This window comes from Cynara cardunculus (assembly GCF_001531365.2).
Source record: "Cynara cardunculus var. scolymus isolate 2C chromosome LG 13, CcrdV1, whole genome shotgun sequence".
Lineage (NCBI taxonomy): Eukaryota > Viridiplantae > Streptophyta > Magnoliopsida > Asterales > Asteraceae > Cynara > Cynara cardunculus.
In genome coordinates this window covers 5394640-5412419 of record NC_037540.1, presented here as the reverse complement: position 1 = coordinate 5412419, position 17780 = coordinate 5394640, and the positions used below count along the sequence as shown (strand labels likewise).

Here is a 17780-nt window from a genome sequence, read left to right as displayed (position 1 = left end):
TTAAAATTCAAGATTACAAGTTTTTATGYATAAGTACAACTTATTAAAGCTCGATGTTTGAATTCGTATAACTAACCGCGGATAAACATAATCAAATAGATGATGAACATCTTATTTTAAAATATAAAAAATCTAAAATATAATTAAAATAATTAATTATTATCTTTATAAAAAAAATTATATTATTAAACCAAATATAAATTACTTCGTTATTAAACCTAAATTAAATTATAATATAAAATTTGAATTAAAATATTATACAAAAAATAGGAATTTTAAATAATTAATTTCATACTAATATCGATATATATATTTTTGTCAATTTTTTATGATATCTTCAAATTTATATTTTATTCAAAAATAAAAACATCATCGTTTTTTTCAAAATCACATAAGACYATACMTATAACATCGCTTGAGATAAAAAATAAAATGAAATATTAAAATCAAAGATGTATCTCGCTGCATCGTGCGAGTACCCTTCTAGTTACTATTAATAATTTATTTTTATTTTTATTTTTATTTACTAATAGATTATTTTTATTAATATTTATTTATAATTAATAGTAATAAATAATAATTAATATTAATAACTGTTAAAATTAAAAACTTAGCGATAAGCTTATGATAAGTTAGCATTTCAACAAATTAGGTTAACGTGTATTCAAACATGTCCGACGCCCCAAGAATTTCCCGGTCGGCGCCCTTTCCTTTACTCCGGCACCCTCCTCCTAACGTATCAACGACCACTCACCATCGTTCTCTCTTCTCTGTTCTCTCTGATCACCGTCCCAAAACCACCAAATCTATTGATCAGAAAACCTCGTACGCAGATATCCTAGCTCCGTCCCAAACCCCTCCTTCATCTCCCCCTTCTCCTTGGACGAAAACCTCCTACGCAGATCGACACTCATACGCAAAACAGATGTGGACACCTTTCTCCCTGTTCATCCTCCACTCCTTTTCAAAAACCCGAGAAGTTGCAGGTATAAGATCGAGCAGTGAAGCGAGATCGGTTGGGTTGCAGGTGTGAAGAAGGAGGGTTAGTGTCGGATATTGATGAAGGATTGATTGGTTGCATGAAAAACAGAAACCAAAAACTCCTTCAAGTTCATGTTCATCGAGAAATCAGTTTCTAGAAGAAACCCAAGAAAAATGATCGTAGCTTTAGAAATCTGGTGTGGTGTTTCGTTCTTTGACCGGACAAAAGGAGGTCGTTCATTTACAATTATGTATAATGTGTAGTAGTGGCCGGAGTTGAGAGAAAGAATGGCGTCGGAGAAAGGAATCCAAAACAGAAGGTGTACGAGGCTGTTTTTCTTCAAGAGAGTTGTACAACCAGCATTCCAAGTATATAGAAGGAAATGGTCATATTTAGAATCGAGATTGATCGTCATGTTCATGTATAAAGGGACGAAAGAAACCCGATGAACTCGTTGAAATCTCGTGATGCACTTTGATTTGGATATGGTTTGTCGATGAGTTGTTGCTTTTTGTTCCAATATCAGTTCTTGGTTTTGTTCCATTTTCAGTTCTGGGTTTCAGTTTTGTTGTATAAACCAACCTCAGTTTGAATTATGTTGTGTGTGAGAGAGAGTTGTGTTCTTTGTTAGCGGGGAAGATGAGAGGAGGAGGATGAAGCAAACCTGTTGGGTTTATGTTTTTTCTTTTTTAACTCCTCAAATGCTTCATGTAATTGTACAAATGGCATCTAAGTTTGTACCATAAACAACTCTTTTAGAAAAGGAAATGAAAGGACCAAACTGCCCTAATATCAGGGGCATGCTGCATGCATGTGAGGGATACTTAATGGAGCAATGGTTAGTTGAGTTATAATAAATGACCCCATCTATAATAAAAACGAAACCATGGTGATCATACATATAATTATTTTATTCGAAAGATCCAATCCAAAATTTTCAATAACTATAGGAACGAAATTTATAATTTACTCCGATTAACATCAAACTAATGATTTTACTCTCAAAGAAAAGTAAGTTATTTATTCACAAAAAATTAATATATGTAACTTGAAATATATATTAAAGAAGAAACCACGTGCAATTACGTGTTATCTTCTTAAAGTTAGAAAGTGTTTTATCATTTTCTTAAGCTCCTCCCACCTCAATATTTATTTGTGATTTTTTATATTCAAATTTAAGATCATTTAATTACGTTACTTCAACTTACTCATGTTTTAATTCTCTAATAACTGTTCTTTTAACTCTCACTATTTCTCTCTATTAGGTTATAATTTTTTATTTTCTCTTCATGGTACACCTCTATGATAATCTCTCAGTTCTTCCTCTCTATTTAGTTATAATTTTGTAGAGGCGATTTTCATTTTTGTTGATTTGAGGCGTCATTCAATAAGACGAATCATGGTATGCATTTTTGCTTATGTAAGTATAGTATTTCGTCTTTTACTCGGAGACATTCACACTAAAGTTGAAATTATGTAGATGTATGAATTTTTTTGTGTGAATAAAGTGACATATGAATCATTGATGAAACAATGTAACATTGTTTAAGCATAACAATCTCTCTTAATCTCTTAATTATTCCTCTTTATTTAGTTTTTGTGGAGGTGATTTGCATTTTTGTTGATGTAAGTATAGTATTTCGTCTTTTAATTGGAGACATCACACTAAAATTGAAATTATGCAATCATATGATTCCTTTTTTTGTGTGGACAAAGTGACATATGAATCCTTGATGAAATAAGATAACATTCTTTAAGTATATGTAGAACATAAAAAAATAAGTATTTTTGGTTTGTTATTAATGAATTTGATAAACGTTATGCTAGAATATTTTTGCATTGATGCTAGAAGAGTGTATCAAGAAAGATGGGTTATGATTTTTTTCAGATCGGTAATCTTTCAAGATTACCATGGTTTTCAAGATATCGATGTTGATCGGTCTATTGCGATTTTTTTCTTCTTTAGCATTGGGCTTGGAAATTATTTTCTAATATTTTTAATTCTTAATCTTACTCTCTATTATTTTTGTAAGGGGCTATTACGAATGGAAAGGGAAATGCTCACTTATATTTGCTAAGGATGTTAGTTTTTCTGTCGTCTACAAGTATATGAACAACATTGTATATACCAGTAGATCATCTAAATGATACCAATCTAACTTTGCGTGTGCGTGTGTGCGCGCACGCATGCGCGTGTGTGAAAGAGAGTTGAAGTGAGAAACATAAGATACGATATCCACCTTTGAATACACATTAGCATGAGATGCATCGAGATGAGATGCACCGAGATGAGATGCATTGGATTAATCCTCGTATCAAGCGCGATTCATGAGTGACTTTGAGATTAAAAATGATTAAGGATCTAGATCTCTTCTTACGTTTCTTACCTTAACTCTTATTCCCACATGATCTTTCATGTATACATATATATACATATATATATGCATATATATAGGGGTTGGTTATTATACAACCCTTGACATTTATGCAACCAATACAACCCAATCTCAACCGTCCATTTGAAACAAACTCTCTCTCTCTCTCTCTCTCTCTCTCTCTCTMTATATATATATATATATATATATATATGCATAGAGGAGTGATCATATGAAAACCGCCCTCATTTGTGTAAACCGTGCAAACCACTTTCATCTGTCGATTTCATTGTTTAATCTTATGAAATTTTTTCATGAAATTGTTTAAGGTTGTGAAATTGTTTCATATAATATTTAATGAAACTGTTTCATGTATTTCTCTAACATTAATGAAACTGTTTCATGTATTTCTCTAAAATTAAAACAATGAAGATGATAATATCCATGATTAACACCCTCCACAATAAAAATGGTTAATCAACATCTCATAATTACAAAAATATGAACAAAATGAAAAATTATTATTGGTTGAAAAATTATATATGCATATAGGGGAGCGTTCAAATAAAAACCACTCAATTTGTAAAAACCATAAAAACCTCATTCAACCAATAATAATTTTTCATGTTGTTCATATTTTTGTAATTATGAGATGTTGATTAACCATTTTTATGTGGATGGTGTTAATCATGGATATATTCATTGTTTTAATTTTAGAGAAATAAATGAAACAGTTTCATTAAAATTTCATTAAATATTATATGAAACAATTTCATAACCATATATGAAACAAATTCATCAAAAAAATTATTATATGAAACAATTTCATAAGATTAAACAATTTCATGAAAAAATTTCATAAGATTAAATAACGAAATCAACGTATGAGGATGGTTTGTACGGTTTTTACAAATGATGATAGTTTTCATTTGATCGCTCCTCTATATATATATATATATATGCATATATATAGATGAAGGATTGTTTGAGAAGAGAAATTATGGTGAGAAATATAAGAAGAAAATTGAACTCTTAATTACCTTTAATCTCATGTTCACTCATGAATTATGCTTTTGAAGAGATTGAATAGGTGTATCTCGATACACCTCATTAGTGTTGACATTCAATTAGAATTAATTTAAGGATGAAGATTTTTTCTTAACCTTCTTACAATAAATTCTCTCTCTATATATATATATATATATATTGGCTCTCAGGTTCTTTTTTTAAGGTGAGTTTTTCCATGTGTATAAATATTAAGTATTTCAAATTTTCAATCAATAATAATAATTCGATTGGTAGCATCGATCTATTAAATTTGAATATAATTAAGATGTGTCGAACACATGCACAATAATGGCATAACAGTTGTCATTTCTTAAATGGTATTACGACATCCGTATATCAATTACTTAAAACATAGGACCGATCACTGATATCATATCCCTGAAAACGTACATCCTAACAGCCATCGAAAACTTCATTGCCATGGACCCTTCAATTTCCTTTCTCTGCCATCTTTCTCTTCGATTCTCTCTTTTCTGCAGAATTATGAGATTGACAGAACAGAGGTCATTTGGTTTAGAGCTTAACCTCCAAACCATCTTCTTCATAATTTATATCCTCTTTTCTCATTTTCTAAAAGTTCAAATCCCCTTGTTAAGAAAAAAAAAAGTTAAAATCACAAGGGCGGTGCCTGATTGGTTTGAGTTTGGCTCCAAAAGTCAAAAAGTACCTGAAGGTCTCAGGTTCAAATCCAAGATGGAATAAAAATCTCCTTATGGCATGGAGGTTCAAATGCGATCACTCCGGGCTATCTGCAAAGCAGGTGATTAGTCGGCTCGCATAGCGGGTTAGATATCCAGGTTAATCAAAAAAAAATTAACCAAACAAAACCAACCCAATCAGGTACATCCCACTGAAAAATAGGGTCTGTATAGAAGGTGACATCTATACAAACCTGACCTCTATCTTAAATAATAGAATGGTTGTTTTCGTAAATACAACAAAAAAGAAGTAACAAAATAACCCATATATTTGCATATTTCTTTAGTAACGAGTCTAAGTTAAGTTTGCACAATTCTAGCAAATACAGGATGATCAAACCTTTTCATTCCCAACTATCACAAGAAAAAACTAGACATTCACTCCACACCATAAAAAGAGAGTTCACAGTTTGTATAAACTTATGTAGAATTAACTATCCCCCCTTCTAACGTAAGCGGTTTAAAATTGATATTAACCAATTCAGCAGCGGCACGAGCAGCGGCTGATGCACGATCTGCAGCAGCAATGGCAGCACGAGCTTTCTCCAAGACATCAGGTGACTCTGACGGTCTTCCCTGACTCTCAGCTGATGCTTGTTTGGGTTTGGTAGGACTTGATGACATGGCGGTTATGGGAGGTTGAAGAGCCTGGACGGATCCTCGTTGACTACTGATTGCTGGCGGACGATGTACGGCTTTAGGGGATTCTTTACGATTCTCAGGGAATTGTGCCGTCGCAGCCGGTATTTGCTTTGGCCCATTCTACAAGTTACCATAGGAACCATTATGCAACAAATCTAATATCTACTACTCGTTATTCCATATGTAGCATTCTCTATTATGGTTGATGTTAGGACGCTCAAAAGCGTCCAATCAACTTCTTGTAACAGTTTTACATATTAGCACAATTGTTTAGTTCTATAAACCTAAGTCCTATAAAGCAGTCTATTTGGATATTTATACATATTTGGCGTCCTATAAAGCCGATTTTGTTGTAGTGACATTTATAGATTTTCAGGAAAACAACAAGTTTATGTACCAAAAGATCCTCAGGCATTTTGTTGAATTCAGCTTCAGTTTTAGAAGAATCCCATGAGACATGGTACTCTTGTGCAATTTCCTTTAAGACTTTGAGCTTCACATCACCGGAGGGAGTATAAACTGAAAGTTTCTCAATTATCTGAAATACAAAAAATTGAACATAAATCATATAAGTTGTATGGGATGTAAGCAAATCTCAGATGGGTAAATATATGGGAAGTACGACGAATTAACTGTACGGTTGACACTAGTATCAGGGCGAAGCTCAGAGGCAGCTGAAATAAACTCCTTCCCATACTTTGTGGCAAACAAATTTCTAACACTCAACAAATCTGGCAAATCTGAGCATCTAGGAGCTGCAAAGATTATGCTTGCAACTGCCTCCTTTAACTCCAACGGACATTCCCTGTTTTATTTCAAAACATTAATACGAAACTGCAACTGAATACATACGCATATCTACACACGCATAGATATATACACACAGGCACATGCATACAAACACACATTTTTAGGGTTTAGTGACAATTGTCAAGGTGCAAGATCGACCAACTATAGCTATAGCTTCAACAGCATTGAAGTTAATCCAGAAAGTGAAACTTGTGCAAGACCAAAACATAATGAATCTTAAGTATGCGAATAGAATATCTAAGATACACTTAATCAGATTCATATGCATAAACCTCAAAAAACAAAGAAAATGTTATGCGCACATGCACACACACATATACATAACTAGTGATAATTGTCAAGATGCAGAACCAACTATAGCCATGGCTTCTACAACTTCAAAGTTAACCAGAAAGTGAAGCTTATGCAAATAGAATATCTAAGATGCACTCAATCAGATTCATAAACATAACCCTCAAAAATCAATAATAAAATTCAGGAAGATACAATAAAATAAATAAATAAACAGTATATGGAGATTTTCTGAGAAGATGTTCCAGTAGGAAAAGAATACCCGAAGAAAAAAAGAGCACGAAGAAGGATTTGAACAAGAAAACAATGAACATAGATGAAAACTTGTGTTTCTAGAGGATTGGTTAATATCTGACAGTTTCAATAGAGTACTAAAGTGAATCACTAAATGATGTCTATATCCTTTCTAACAAAGCTTTCAGCGACTAGGATTTACCAAACAAGAAAATAGTTGAGGCAAAACTAGGCAGTGTTAATCATTAGTTCATTCTATCGTCAACAATCTATCTTAAATTTTGATCTTTCCTAGCCGCTTATGGGGTTACTTTTGCCAATCTCATGGTGGTTTCTATCCACAATTCTAGTTAGATTTACTAGATCTTTTATGCCACTTTGCTACACTAGCTGTATTTATTGAATTTAATCTTGTTAGGTTGCACAAAATTCTGGGACTTGGATGTAAGGCGAACAAACAAGTGTCTATTTTTACTTTTTACAGGTCTTTTCTGGGCATAGCTTGCACATGTGCATAATCACACAAACAACTTTGAAATTGACTCTTTTTCTCTTAATATGCATCAAACCGGTTATATTAGAAAAGTAGAACTTCTGCAAATTATTTTCAGTTTAGTTTCTTATATTAGCTAGAAAACACAATGCTTTTTTATTCATCATATTAAGTTTGAAAGATTGAAGAAGAGAAATCAACCATAGCCCAAAATCTGTTGCTAGTTGTTACTGTATTGACTTCGAACCCCAAGTTTATTGGGTCTTTGTTACTGCTATAATAGTTCGATTAAGTGCATAAAACTTTCAAGAAAGAAGATAAAAGGCTAACTTCTAGAATCGTTTCCGGCATTGAATTTTTCATTGAACGCCCAGCTTTAATACATGTTGCCTTCCTGACCATACGCACATCAGGCGTCAATCAAGAACTTCATGATTATATATCTTACTTCTTTTAACCTACATCCTTATAAAACCTAGAAAAGGGTTCCATTTGGTTCTATTTCCTACAAACTTTAATGTGTCCTTTACTGCATAATCATATCTTTGACTACTATAACCATATCTTGCCAAAATTAGTATTCTTTCAAGTTATCTTATCACAGTTGAGATGCATAAACATTATTGATGTTACCTATTTATGAAATTTAAGCACTAATGCTACTCTAGGCATCTATAACTATAAGCACATTAACTAACTCAATTGCAAGTGTATGCATCATCTTTCAAATGGCCTTACTTCTGGCTTTCAATAATAGGAACTCGTGCAAGAACGAACTCACAGAACATCTCCAAGATCTCATACGCAGCCCATATATTTTGTTCTCTTATAATATGCTCCACCTGAAAAAGAAAATTGAATTCTTATGATGCTTGAAAAGCAAATAATTTGAACAAGAAAACCACAAAAAAATGAAAGACTTACTCGTATCCTAGCAATCGATTCTTGCCCAGATTGAAGAAACTGAGCTATTTCCTTGCGCATAAGCTTCAGCTGCATATCCCTCTTATTTTGAAGCAATTTTATCCGTGATATGGCCAAGGTCAGGCATGTTTTACTGCAATAATACCCAACATCGCCAATTGTTCATCAAAATGGAGAGATTTCTCTTGAACTAAAATCTATCTGGTTAGAAGGCACTATTTCAGATGACTAACACTCACATACTTCCTCTGTTCCAAATTTAGAGATGTATTTTTTACTTTTTCAGTCTAAAGGGTTATTTTTCCCTTGATTCTGCTCTTACTTCGAAAACTGCAGCAATTTTTATGATATTCCATTTTATGACTTCCATCGTATTCTTGTTCGTCTCTAGATCTTGAATAAATATCCATCAATTTTGGTCACCAGAAGTGAAATATTTGACAACAAAAATCTGAACTTTTCCTAAATTTTGAGCGTGATTGCAACATATAACAGCACAGTATTAACTTCTGATCTTGCTCTGAGTTGTATTCTTTGGTGGGCTCGGATTTTTAAAGAAAAACTGAAGGATGTTTCATATAATTGTTGATCTTGAAACCATTAAACACCACAGCATTGATCCCAAAATTAAACCAAACACTAACAAATTTAACTTCAAAACTTTGTGGGTCTGTATGTAACAATAAATTGGAACTGAGATATATTGAAGATTCATAGAATTTGAGGGAAAACAATTACAAGATCAAGCACAAAGAAAACCTAAGGTAAATTGCAAGAGCCTCCAGAATTGAGAATTGGGAAAGAGGGTCAACTAACTGACCATTTTGCGCCGATAAGTCCCCTATTAAAGATTTGGTTCAAGAGCGACATCGATGCCGAACGCAATCAATCATACACTGCACGGCGGCGGCGGCGGTGGTGATGGTATCCAGAGTATATTGATGTACCAGCCGATGGTCGATCAACTTCGTCTGTTCATAGTTGACAATTTGGTTGTTTTTCGCCGTGGGTTTCGACTTTTTACAACTTTGGTCCCTTAACTTTAACACATCCCATTTTCACCACTACGGTTATTTTAAAAGTCAAGTTAACAAATGAGAACGGAAATTCTGATAATTAATCAAAGAAATAATTCTAAAAATGGAATGTTAAAAAAAGGGGAATTATGTATGGGTTTTTTTTATTAATATAAGAGCGCTCTCCAATTACAAACGATATGTTAATGGCAACGAATCACAAACCAATGTCAATTATTCCGACCTCTTATCCAGGGGCGGAACACAAACTTTCCAAGTGCAGGGGCCGGACCTAATATTATATATTTTCAAAAATACCAAAAATACACTATCAACTACGAAAGATAGCACATAACAGCAAAACAGCAAAACCGAAAACCAAACCGATTGAATTGGAACCAAAACCACCAATAGCACATAATAGCACATGTGGGAATTGGAACCAAAACCACCAACACAAGAGATCTGGAAGATTAACGCACAGATTAAAACTAGTTTAATGATCGAAARTAGAAACAAACCGAGTGATAGTTATSAACTACGAAAGATAGCACATAACAGCAAAGGGAAGAAGAAAGGAAAACCAAACAAAGATACATGTAAGCTTTTCATATTTTCTTCTTTTTTGAGCTAACAAAAAAGAGCTTTTTATCAGGGAAATTTAGTAAGAAGATGGCAATACATACAACAGAACTGACTCCACAGAGTGTCGCCTTCCATGAATCACCTGACAGCAAGTCTCCTATCATAACATGAAGCAAAGACACAATGTACCGGCTATGTCTAGGACTACTAAGGTGCAAAGACACAATGTACTTGACAAACGGTGTGTTGCTTCTAGAAGACAAAAAAACTTTGGAGCAAAAACATGATCAAGAAATATCCTCTAATTGCTGTAACTTTCCTATAAGAGGAACATATGTCCCCTTCTCAAACTTTCTCTTATAAGCACATTGAGTTAGAGTTTCCTATAAGAGGAACATATGTCCCCTTCTCAAACTTTCTCACCATGGTTTGGATGGCTAAGCTTTGATTATCCGACTGATACCCTTCTTCCCAATCAACCTTTTACTGAAAACACACACACAACTTGTTTCTTCAAGAAGTTCTATTAATCACTCTTTGCCTCTTTGGGTTTCTATAAGGTTTTTTTTCAATAGTGAGAACATTCTTCAACTTCTTTACACTGGTCTAGGAACAAGAACTATTTACTGGCCTAATCTTAGGGTTTTGATTTCAAAACAAAAAGAGCAGCAGAACAGGGGAGAAGACCAATGTCCAATCACTAATGGTTTAATTTTATAGCTTATATCTATACTCTACATATGGTTTAATTTTAGTGTTAGATAGTATGATTTCAATTCATATTGGAATACACCTAAATCACCTAAATCAGCTAATTTCCACACATATATGATTGCAAATACCAACCAAAGGCATCTCTAAATAACCAATTTCAGTAAATTTAGCCCTAAATCCTAATAATCAGTAAATCACCATATAACCAATTTCAGTAAATTTAGCCCTAATAATCACCTAAATGCTAAATCAGTAAACTGTAAATCACCACTTTTGGGTTTTGATTTCAAAACAAAAGGTGCAAGTGAAGTGCAAGTGTGCAACAAGCAGCAGTCAGCAGAGAAGCAAGCAGTAGGCTGTAGGCCAGTACAAGGGCGGAGAACTCAGTCAGCAGAGAATGAGAGAACTGAGAAGGACAGACTTACCGGGACCGGGAGTTACCGTGGCTGGCCGCCGCCTTCGCCTGCAGGCCGCCGCCTCCGCCTCCGTGGCTCCGTGCCTCCGTCTACGCCTGCCGTAGTCCCCGTCTACGCTAACGCTAGTCGCCCTCCTCGTCCTCACACAGGCTGCAGTCGGCAGTGGGTAGTCGCTCTCGCTCGCCTCTCAGGATTGGATTTGGAAGGGGGAGGCCGGTTGAATTTTTTTGAATCTAGAAGGTAATGGATTACACTGTTCTATGCTAATTGGGGAAAAAATCACAGGGGCCAGGGCCCCTATAGGCCCCTTAGGCGGTCCGCCCCTGCTCTTATCGAGCTTAGCAAAATAAACGTTTATAATAACGCTAACGAAAGTTTAATTTTATGATGTTCTACCTTTTTGTAGTCTCGGACTATTGGTCCATAAGTGATGTTGGGAAGATATTATGAAGGCAGGACGAGAATAGATGATATCAATTATCTTGTTGCAGGTTTCATGGACGCTTTCATTGAATAACTGAAAAAATCTACCTAATCAAAGAATGAAAGCCTCTTTGGCCATTCCACTAGTAGCTCGACCTCATCTGAAGCTACTATTTCCACCTGGGTTACACGAAATTTACTAGATGATAATCAGGATTTGCCCTTATGGTTTTGGCAACAACAAAAAAATAGAGAGCAAAAACACAAAAAAAGTTATTGATTCTCGTATGTAAAGATGAGAACGAAAATACTCTTTACATGTAAGAGATTACCAAATATTTACCAATAGTCATCTGGAAGTTATATGAGGTTACACACAAGCTTCATAGCAGTTAGGAAAATAGCATTAATGGTGTACCCACTAATCAACATTAAACATTGATAAGCCCGGTTAGTATAAGTGGGTAAACACTCATAACCGTGAGTGGGTAGTGGGTAGCATCATTGGGTAATCACTTACCGTCATCAGTGTGTGTATCCACTGATCTAGCCGTGGGTAGTGGGTAGCTTATACAAACTAGCTTTGAATTCCACACTTCTTAATCCGTGTTAATAGCTTAATTATAACCCCTTTTAGATCTAATTGCATGAAGAATCACTATAATATCACCAACACTCTTGACAAACGAACGCATAAAATAATGCAGAAAAACAAGATTGTTATTTGTTACACAAAAACAACATAGATGTTCATCAAAATTCACCAAAATATGGTAATAAAAAGAATAAAGAATCCGATCTAATGTATCAAATGCGTTGCTTTGGTGCAATTTGAACAGATTTTCTTTGATCTGAAGAATTGCTTTGAAGACCAACAAAAATGGCTATCGAAGAGCGGAATGAGAGTCAAGCCATGCAGTAATGTCATCAAGTACCTCGAATATTCTCTCATCAGATTCACCTTCAAGAATGCAGTGATAACTTCCATCGTACAGCTTCAAGGTTTTGTCCTTGCTAGCAGCTTTTTCATAAAGAAACTTGCTGATATTAGGATCTGTTACCTTGTCTGCAGCTCCATGAAGGATCAACAATGGTGATGAAACCTGCAAGTTTTTCAGAAAGTTAACTGTTTCGGGCCCTTTGGTTAAATCACTTTCTAACAAAGTGTTTATTTGAAGGGAAATTGGCCGATATACTCATGAATTGGTCTCCCTACCCATTCTTCTCCCTGATTTATCCAAGCGTCACTACCTCCGCAAGTGGTACCTCCCCCACTTGCGGACCTAGGTAAAAGACAGAAAAATTATAATTTCTACCTTCTTGACAGATTTAAGTGTCACTGCTTATCAGAAGAACGTCACATCCATTAATAAGAATGCCTAGACACTTGTCAAAAGGTTGTGGATATAAAAAGCACTTCTCAAGAGATCATTTAGCTAAATAACCCTCAAAAATACGCAAGGAAAAAAACAGACCTTTTCCACTTGTGACTCGAGTTCGTTTGTGGCATTTAGAAGTTCAACAGCAGTCTTTAATCTCGTCTGATCTGAGTAGCTTATGACATTGTAGTCAGCCTGAAAAATAAGTAACGCCATGCTATCTTTCAAATTCCTAACAAACGGAACTACAAAAATGCAAAGCAACATGAGGTAAAAAGGCTTGCCAATTTTCTCTTCTGCGGGTCCCTAAAGGCCAGCTCGGCAAGATCTTTCTGTGGTACAAACTTTGCTTTTGGCATGACTCTTGACAAAAAGATTAGAACTTTTTGCAGTGGTTCCGGGGGCTTCATTTCCTCTGCAATCTTTGAAGCAAATTGTGGGTCAAAACACTTTTAACTGGCAAACTAAGTTACATCATTAATATCAGGGAAAGAGCTTTACTTTGCACATTGGAGCCACAAGAACTACACCATCCCATTCACGCTGTTCTTTAAGATGAACTTTAAGTGCAACGGCACCTCCCATCGACTGCCCCAGCAGAAACCGAGGCATCCCTCTCACTTCGGGTCTGCCTGTCAAGATATTCAAATTTCAAAAGAGGTTTTTACATTTTTAACACCCACTTTTCCAGTTTGTAGCACTTCACATGGAATTTCATGTGCTTATAGACTAATATTACAAAGGGAAACAAATAGGCTTCTTGTTTTGAATTTGAAAACAGTTTGTTTGACCATTAGAAGTAAAATCTAGAGGATTAAGAACAAAGGGGACACGAGTTAAGCTACAAACATCATACCTTTTATTTTTGTGTATTGTTCAATTACATTGTCAACTATATCGTTGAAGCTGGGAACATATCCATGCAGCCCTTCAGAAAGGCCAAAACCGGGATGATCAATGGCATAAACACCATAACCCGCAGCAGCAATTCTCTTTGCAATGCCTGAAAGTTGGTATTTTCTTTAAAGAACGGAATTTGATGACTATCGCATACAGTTGCTGAGGTTATGGCCACAAACCTTCGAAGAAAAAGGTGCAAGTATCCCCATATCCATGGACAAAACAGACGGCGGCTTTGATTCGGACTCCAGGCCTTGGCAACCAACTTTTACAGAAAATTTCTTGACCCTTTGAGTTCATCTCAAACCACTACAACGTAAAAGATGTATGTTTAGTTAGTAGAAAATACATCCGAACATAGATATGCAAAAGATGGGGAATTTGATTGCCTTAATATGTAAGTTAGCGAAGTCTCTTTAACATACTCCCTCCCCCTCATAATTAGATTCACTTTTGAGACTGAAAAGTTAGACAAGTGCTCAAACAAATATTTCATATTGATTTTCAGTATTATAGTTCAAAAAGTTTCTATCTTTTGAAGTTATAAACTAATCAGTTCGAGATTAAAAGTCAATTATACAATGTAGCTTGCAGGCAAAACATCTTAACTCCCTGAAACCGCTCCCACGCCAACTAGTCAAACGGCTTTGCTTCACATGTTTAACTCCCTGAAACCTCTCCAACACCAACTAGTCAAACGGCTTTGCTTCACATGTTTAACTCCCTGAAACCTCTCCAACACCAAATTAATTGGAACCCACGAAGCGAAAATGTTAATGATCAAATCATAGCGTGCACCCCTTGCGGCCACACAGCTAAATAGATGAATGAATGTTCGAATTTTTCCTAGTGGAGATACATATTTGGGTACATCACTTTGTTTTCTAGTGAAAGGTTTATCGAATTGTTCTCAACTAAATGAGCTACTTGTAATTTGTGACCCCAAATGGAAAATGTGAGATGCTTACAAGTAGAATCCATAACAAACTGATGCTACCTCCTTCGGACAACTAGAGTCGCGAACTTCGGATATTGAAAGGTCAAACTACTAAGTTTTCAGTTTCAACATTCAAACAATGTCATTAGTTTTGGCAAAAGTGTTCGACATAGTTGATGTAGTTTCAGACTTATTCCACAAAAAGAGCAATTCTTATCAACCTTGATGTTTACAATCGACTGATTTGACAGGTAAAAGTCAAAATTGGACTCTGAAACAGTACATATGTAAAAACCCTCAGTATTTCTTAATCACACACGAATGGTTCTATAAATTACTAGGCTACGTATATAGCTTGAATCGCAGAGAAACTCACCTCTTCAGTCCTGATTCCTGTAGGAGGCATCTACCCATCAATCAGAACAAGCATAAAATCTTCAATTAGTAAAAAAAATGACCAAAAAATAAATAATTTACTCAATCGGAGGATTAAAAAATTGAAACCGAACCTTAAACAAGACGTGATCGAGTTGTTCCTGAACTTGAGTGAAAGCTAATCGAACTCTTCGGCGAGCAGGTGCGTGATCAAGGTTCTGAGACGCAATCGCATTCATCTGATCGCTCACTCCTTCTATAGCCTTTTTCTTAGCCATGATCTTGAAATCTGGGAGTCTTGTTGTTCTTGTGGACAGGATCAAGGAAGTTGAGTCTTTAGGGAAGGGTTTTTGCCGGAGAGTGGATAAACCGGAATCGTGGGTGATATGGAGTGTGCAGTTCAGCGGTGGTTGGAAAGTAGAGATGAGACAGTGATACATGATGGTAGTTGAGAGCAGAAATAGAGTTGAAAATTGGGGGAAAGGTTGAGAAGGGAGAGGCAAAGGCAATGGCAATGGGTAAAGAAAGAATAAAGCATCGTCAATGGTGGAATGAATCAGTTGGGCAAATGCCACAGTTTATTTATTTATTTATTTTCGAAAAACACCAAAATTGAATATTCTGGATTTATATATTATTACATGTAATAAACGCGACGTAATAATATATCGTTCCCACTTATCCTATAAACTGTCACACACAAAACTCGATTTCTTTGACCGCACCACAGTATCTCAAAATCTCGCAAACTCAAATTTAAAAAACAAAATCTCGCAAATTCATCTTACCTCCTAAAATAAAGAGTTTAACGCTACGTTCTCGAAATCTTTTCTACAAAGAAAAGTGAAGACAAGAGGAGAAAATTGAAAAAAACCGTGCTCTCGAAACTTTTTTATGAGAAAAACAAAATGAAATAGAAGAAAAATAATTTTAAGTTTCTTTTCAAAACCTTGTTTACAGGAGGGAATCGAAGGAAATGAAATAAATTAATACCCTTTAAAAATTATTAAATTGGAAAATTGTCTAACCTCGTGTTATAAAGTAATAGAAAGATACTCGTGCAATGCAACGAGATACATTTCAATTTTAGTGTTTCGCTTTTTTTTGTCTTAGTCGATATTATAATACGGTTTTATGTGGTTTTTGATAAAGCGATACTGTTTTTATTTTTGAATAAAATATAAATATGAAAATATATAAAAAATAAAAACATATTGATATTAGTATCAAACTAACTATTTGAAGTTTATCGGTTTTTTGTGTATTTCTTTGATTCATTTTTTTATTTTTGGTTTAATAATATATTTTTTTATAAAAATAACAATGAAGTATTTTGTTAGAACTTAATGATTATCATAATTATATTTTAGTTTTTTTATATTAAAAATGAAATGTTTATCCTCTATTTGACTATTTTTATCTTAAGTTAGTTACATGAATTCAAACAAGAATCTTTAATAAGTTGTATTTGCGCACAGTTTACTTGTAATATTGAATTTCAAGTAATATGCATTAATAAACAGTATTTCATGCATAAAAAATGGTTTTTAAAAGTTTTTCTCAAATGTTTTATAATACTAGAATGGTACTCGCGCAATACAGCGAGATACATCTTGATTTTAATATTCCATTTCATTCTTTATTTTGGTCGATGTTATTATATGGTCTTATGTGATTTTGGAAAAACGATAATGTTTTTATTTTTTAATAAAATGTAAATTTGAAAATATCATAAAAATTTCACAAAAATAATACGTTATTAATATTAAATTAACTATTTAAAATTCCTCGCTTTTTTGTGTCATTTTTAATTCGATTTTTTATTATAATTTAATTTAATTTTAATAACGAAATAATTTATATTTGGTTTAATAATATAATTTTCTTATAAAGATAATAATTAATTATTTTGTTCGAACTTGATAATTATCCTAATTATATTTTAGATTTTTTATATTTTAAAATGAGATGTTTATCCGCGGTTAGTTACACAAATTCAAACATGGAACTTTAATAAATTGTATATGTGCATAATTTACTTGTAATTTTGAATTTTAAATAATATGTATCAATATACAGTACTTCATTTATAAAAAAATGATTTTTAAAATTTTTTGTCAAATACTTTATAATATAATATAGATATATTTTTTTCAAACTTTAAAATAGAAAAATTAAATGAGAGGATAAAATTTTCCTACTTAAATATCTTTGTAACAAATTATTTTTTAATTATCCCCCCTCCAATCTCTCTCCACTTTCTCTCTCTCACTCAAATTTGTTAAAAAAAAAAAAAACTTAAATTATTAAATGTATTAAATATTACTAGAAGCGTACTCGCGCAATGCAGCRAGATACATCGTGTTTTTAATATTTCATTTTATTCTTTATCTCAGTCGATGTTATAATATGASTTTATATGATTTTGAGAAAGCGATGATGTTTTTATTTTTGAATAAAATATATGTTTGACGATATCATAAAAATTTGACAAAAAAATATCGATATTAGTATCAAA

At 33.8% G+C, this 17780-nt stretch overlaps 2 protein-coding genes across 2 annotated transcripts; both read right to left on the bottom strand.

The window, feature by feature from the left end:
* Window positions 1-5374: 5374 nt before the first annotated feature.
* Window positions 5375-9490, bottom strand: LOC112526029 (IST1-like protein). Its single transcript, XM_025136402.1, has 6 exons — window positions 9338-9490; window positions 8518-8650; window positions 8332-8435; window positions 6399-6570; window positions 6163-6303; window positions 5375-5885 (listed from the first exon to the last, which is right to left on the bottom strand). Exons 1-6 carry the CDS (start codon window positions 9385-9387, stop codon window positions 5544-5546), a joined length of 942 nt encoding a protein of 313 aa, XP_024992170.1. The 5' UTR covers window positions 9388-9490; the 3' UTR covers window positions 5375-5543.
* A 2849-nt stretch (window positions 9491-12339) lies between these two features.
* On the bottom strand, window positions 12340-15766 carry LOC112525168 (caffeoylshikimate esterase). The gene is made up of 8 exons (XM_025135167.1): window positions 15397-15766; window positions 15264-15293; window positions 14130-14259; window positions 13907-14053; window positions 13552-13682; window positions 13335-13472; window positions 13147-13245; window positions 12340-12774 (listed from the first exon to the last, which is right to left on the bottom strand). Exons 1-8 carry the CDS (start codon window positions 15700-15702, stop codon window positions 12556-12558), a joined length of 1200 nt encoding a protein of 399 aa, XP_024990935.1. The 5' UTR covers window positions 15703-15766; the 3' UTR covers window positions 12340-12555.
* Between the last annotated feature and the right edge of the window lie 2014 nt (window positions 15767-17780).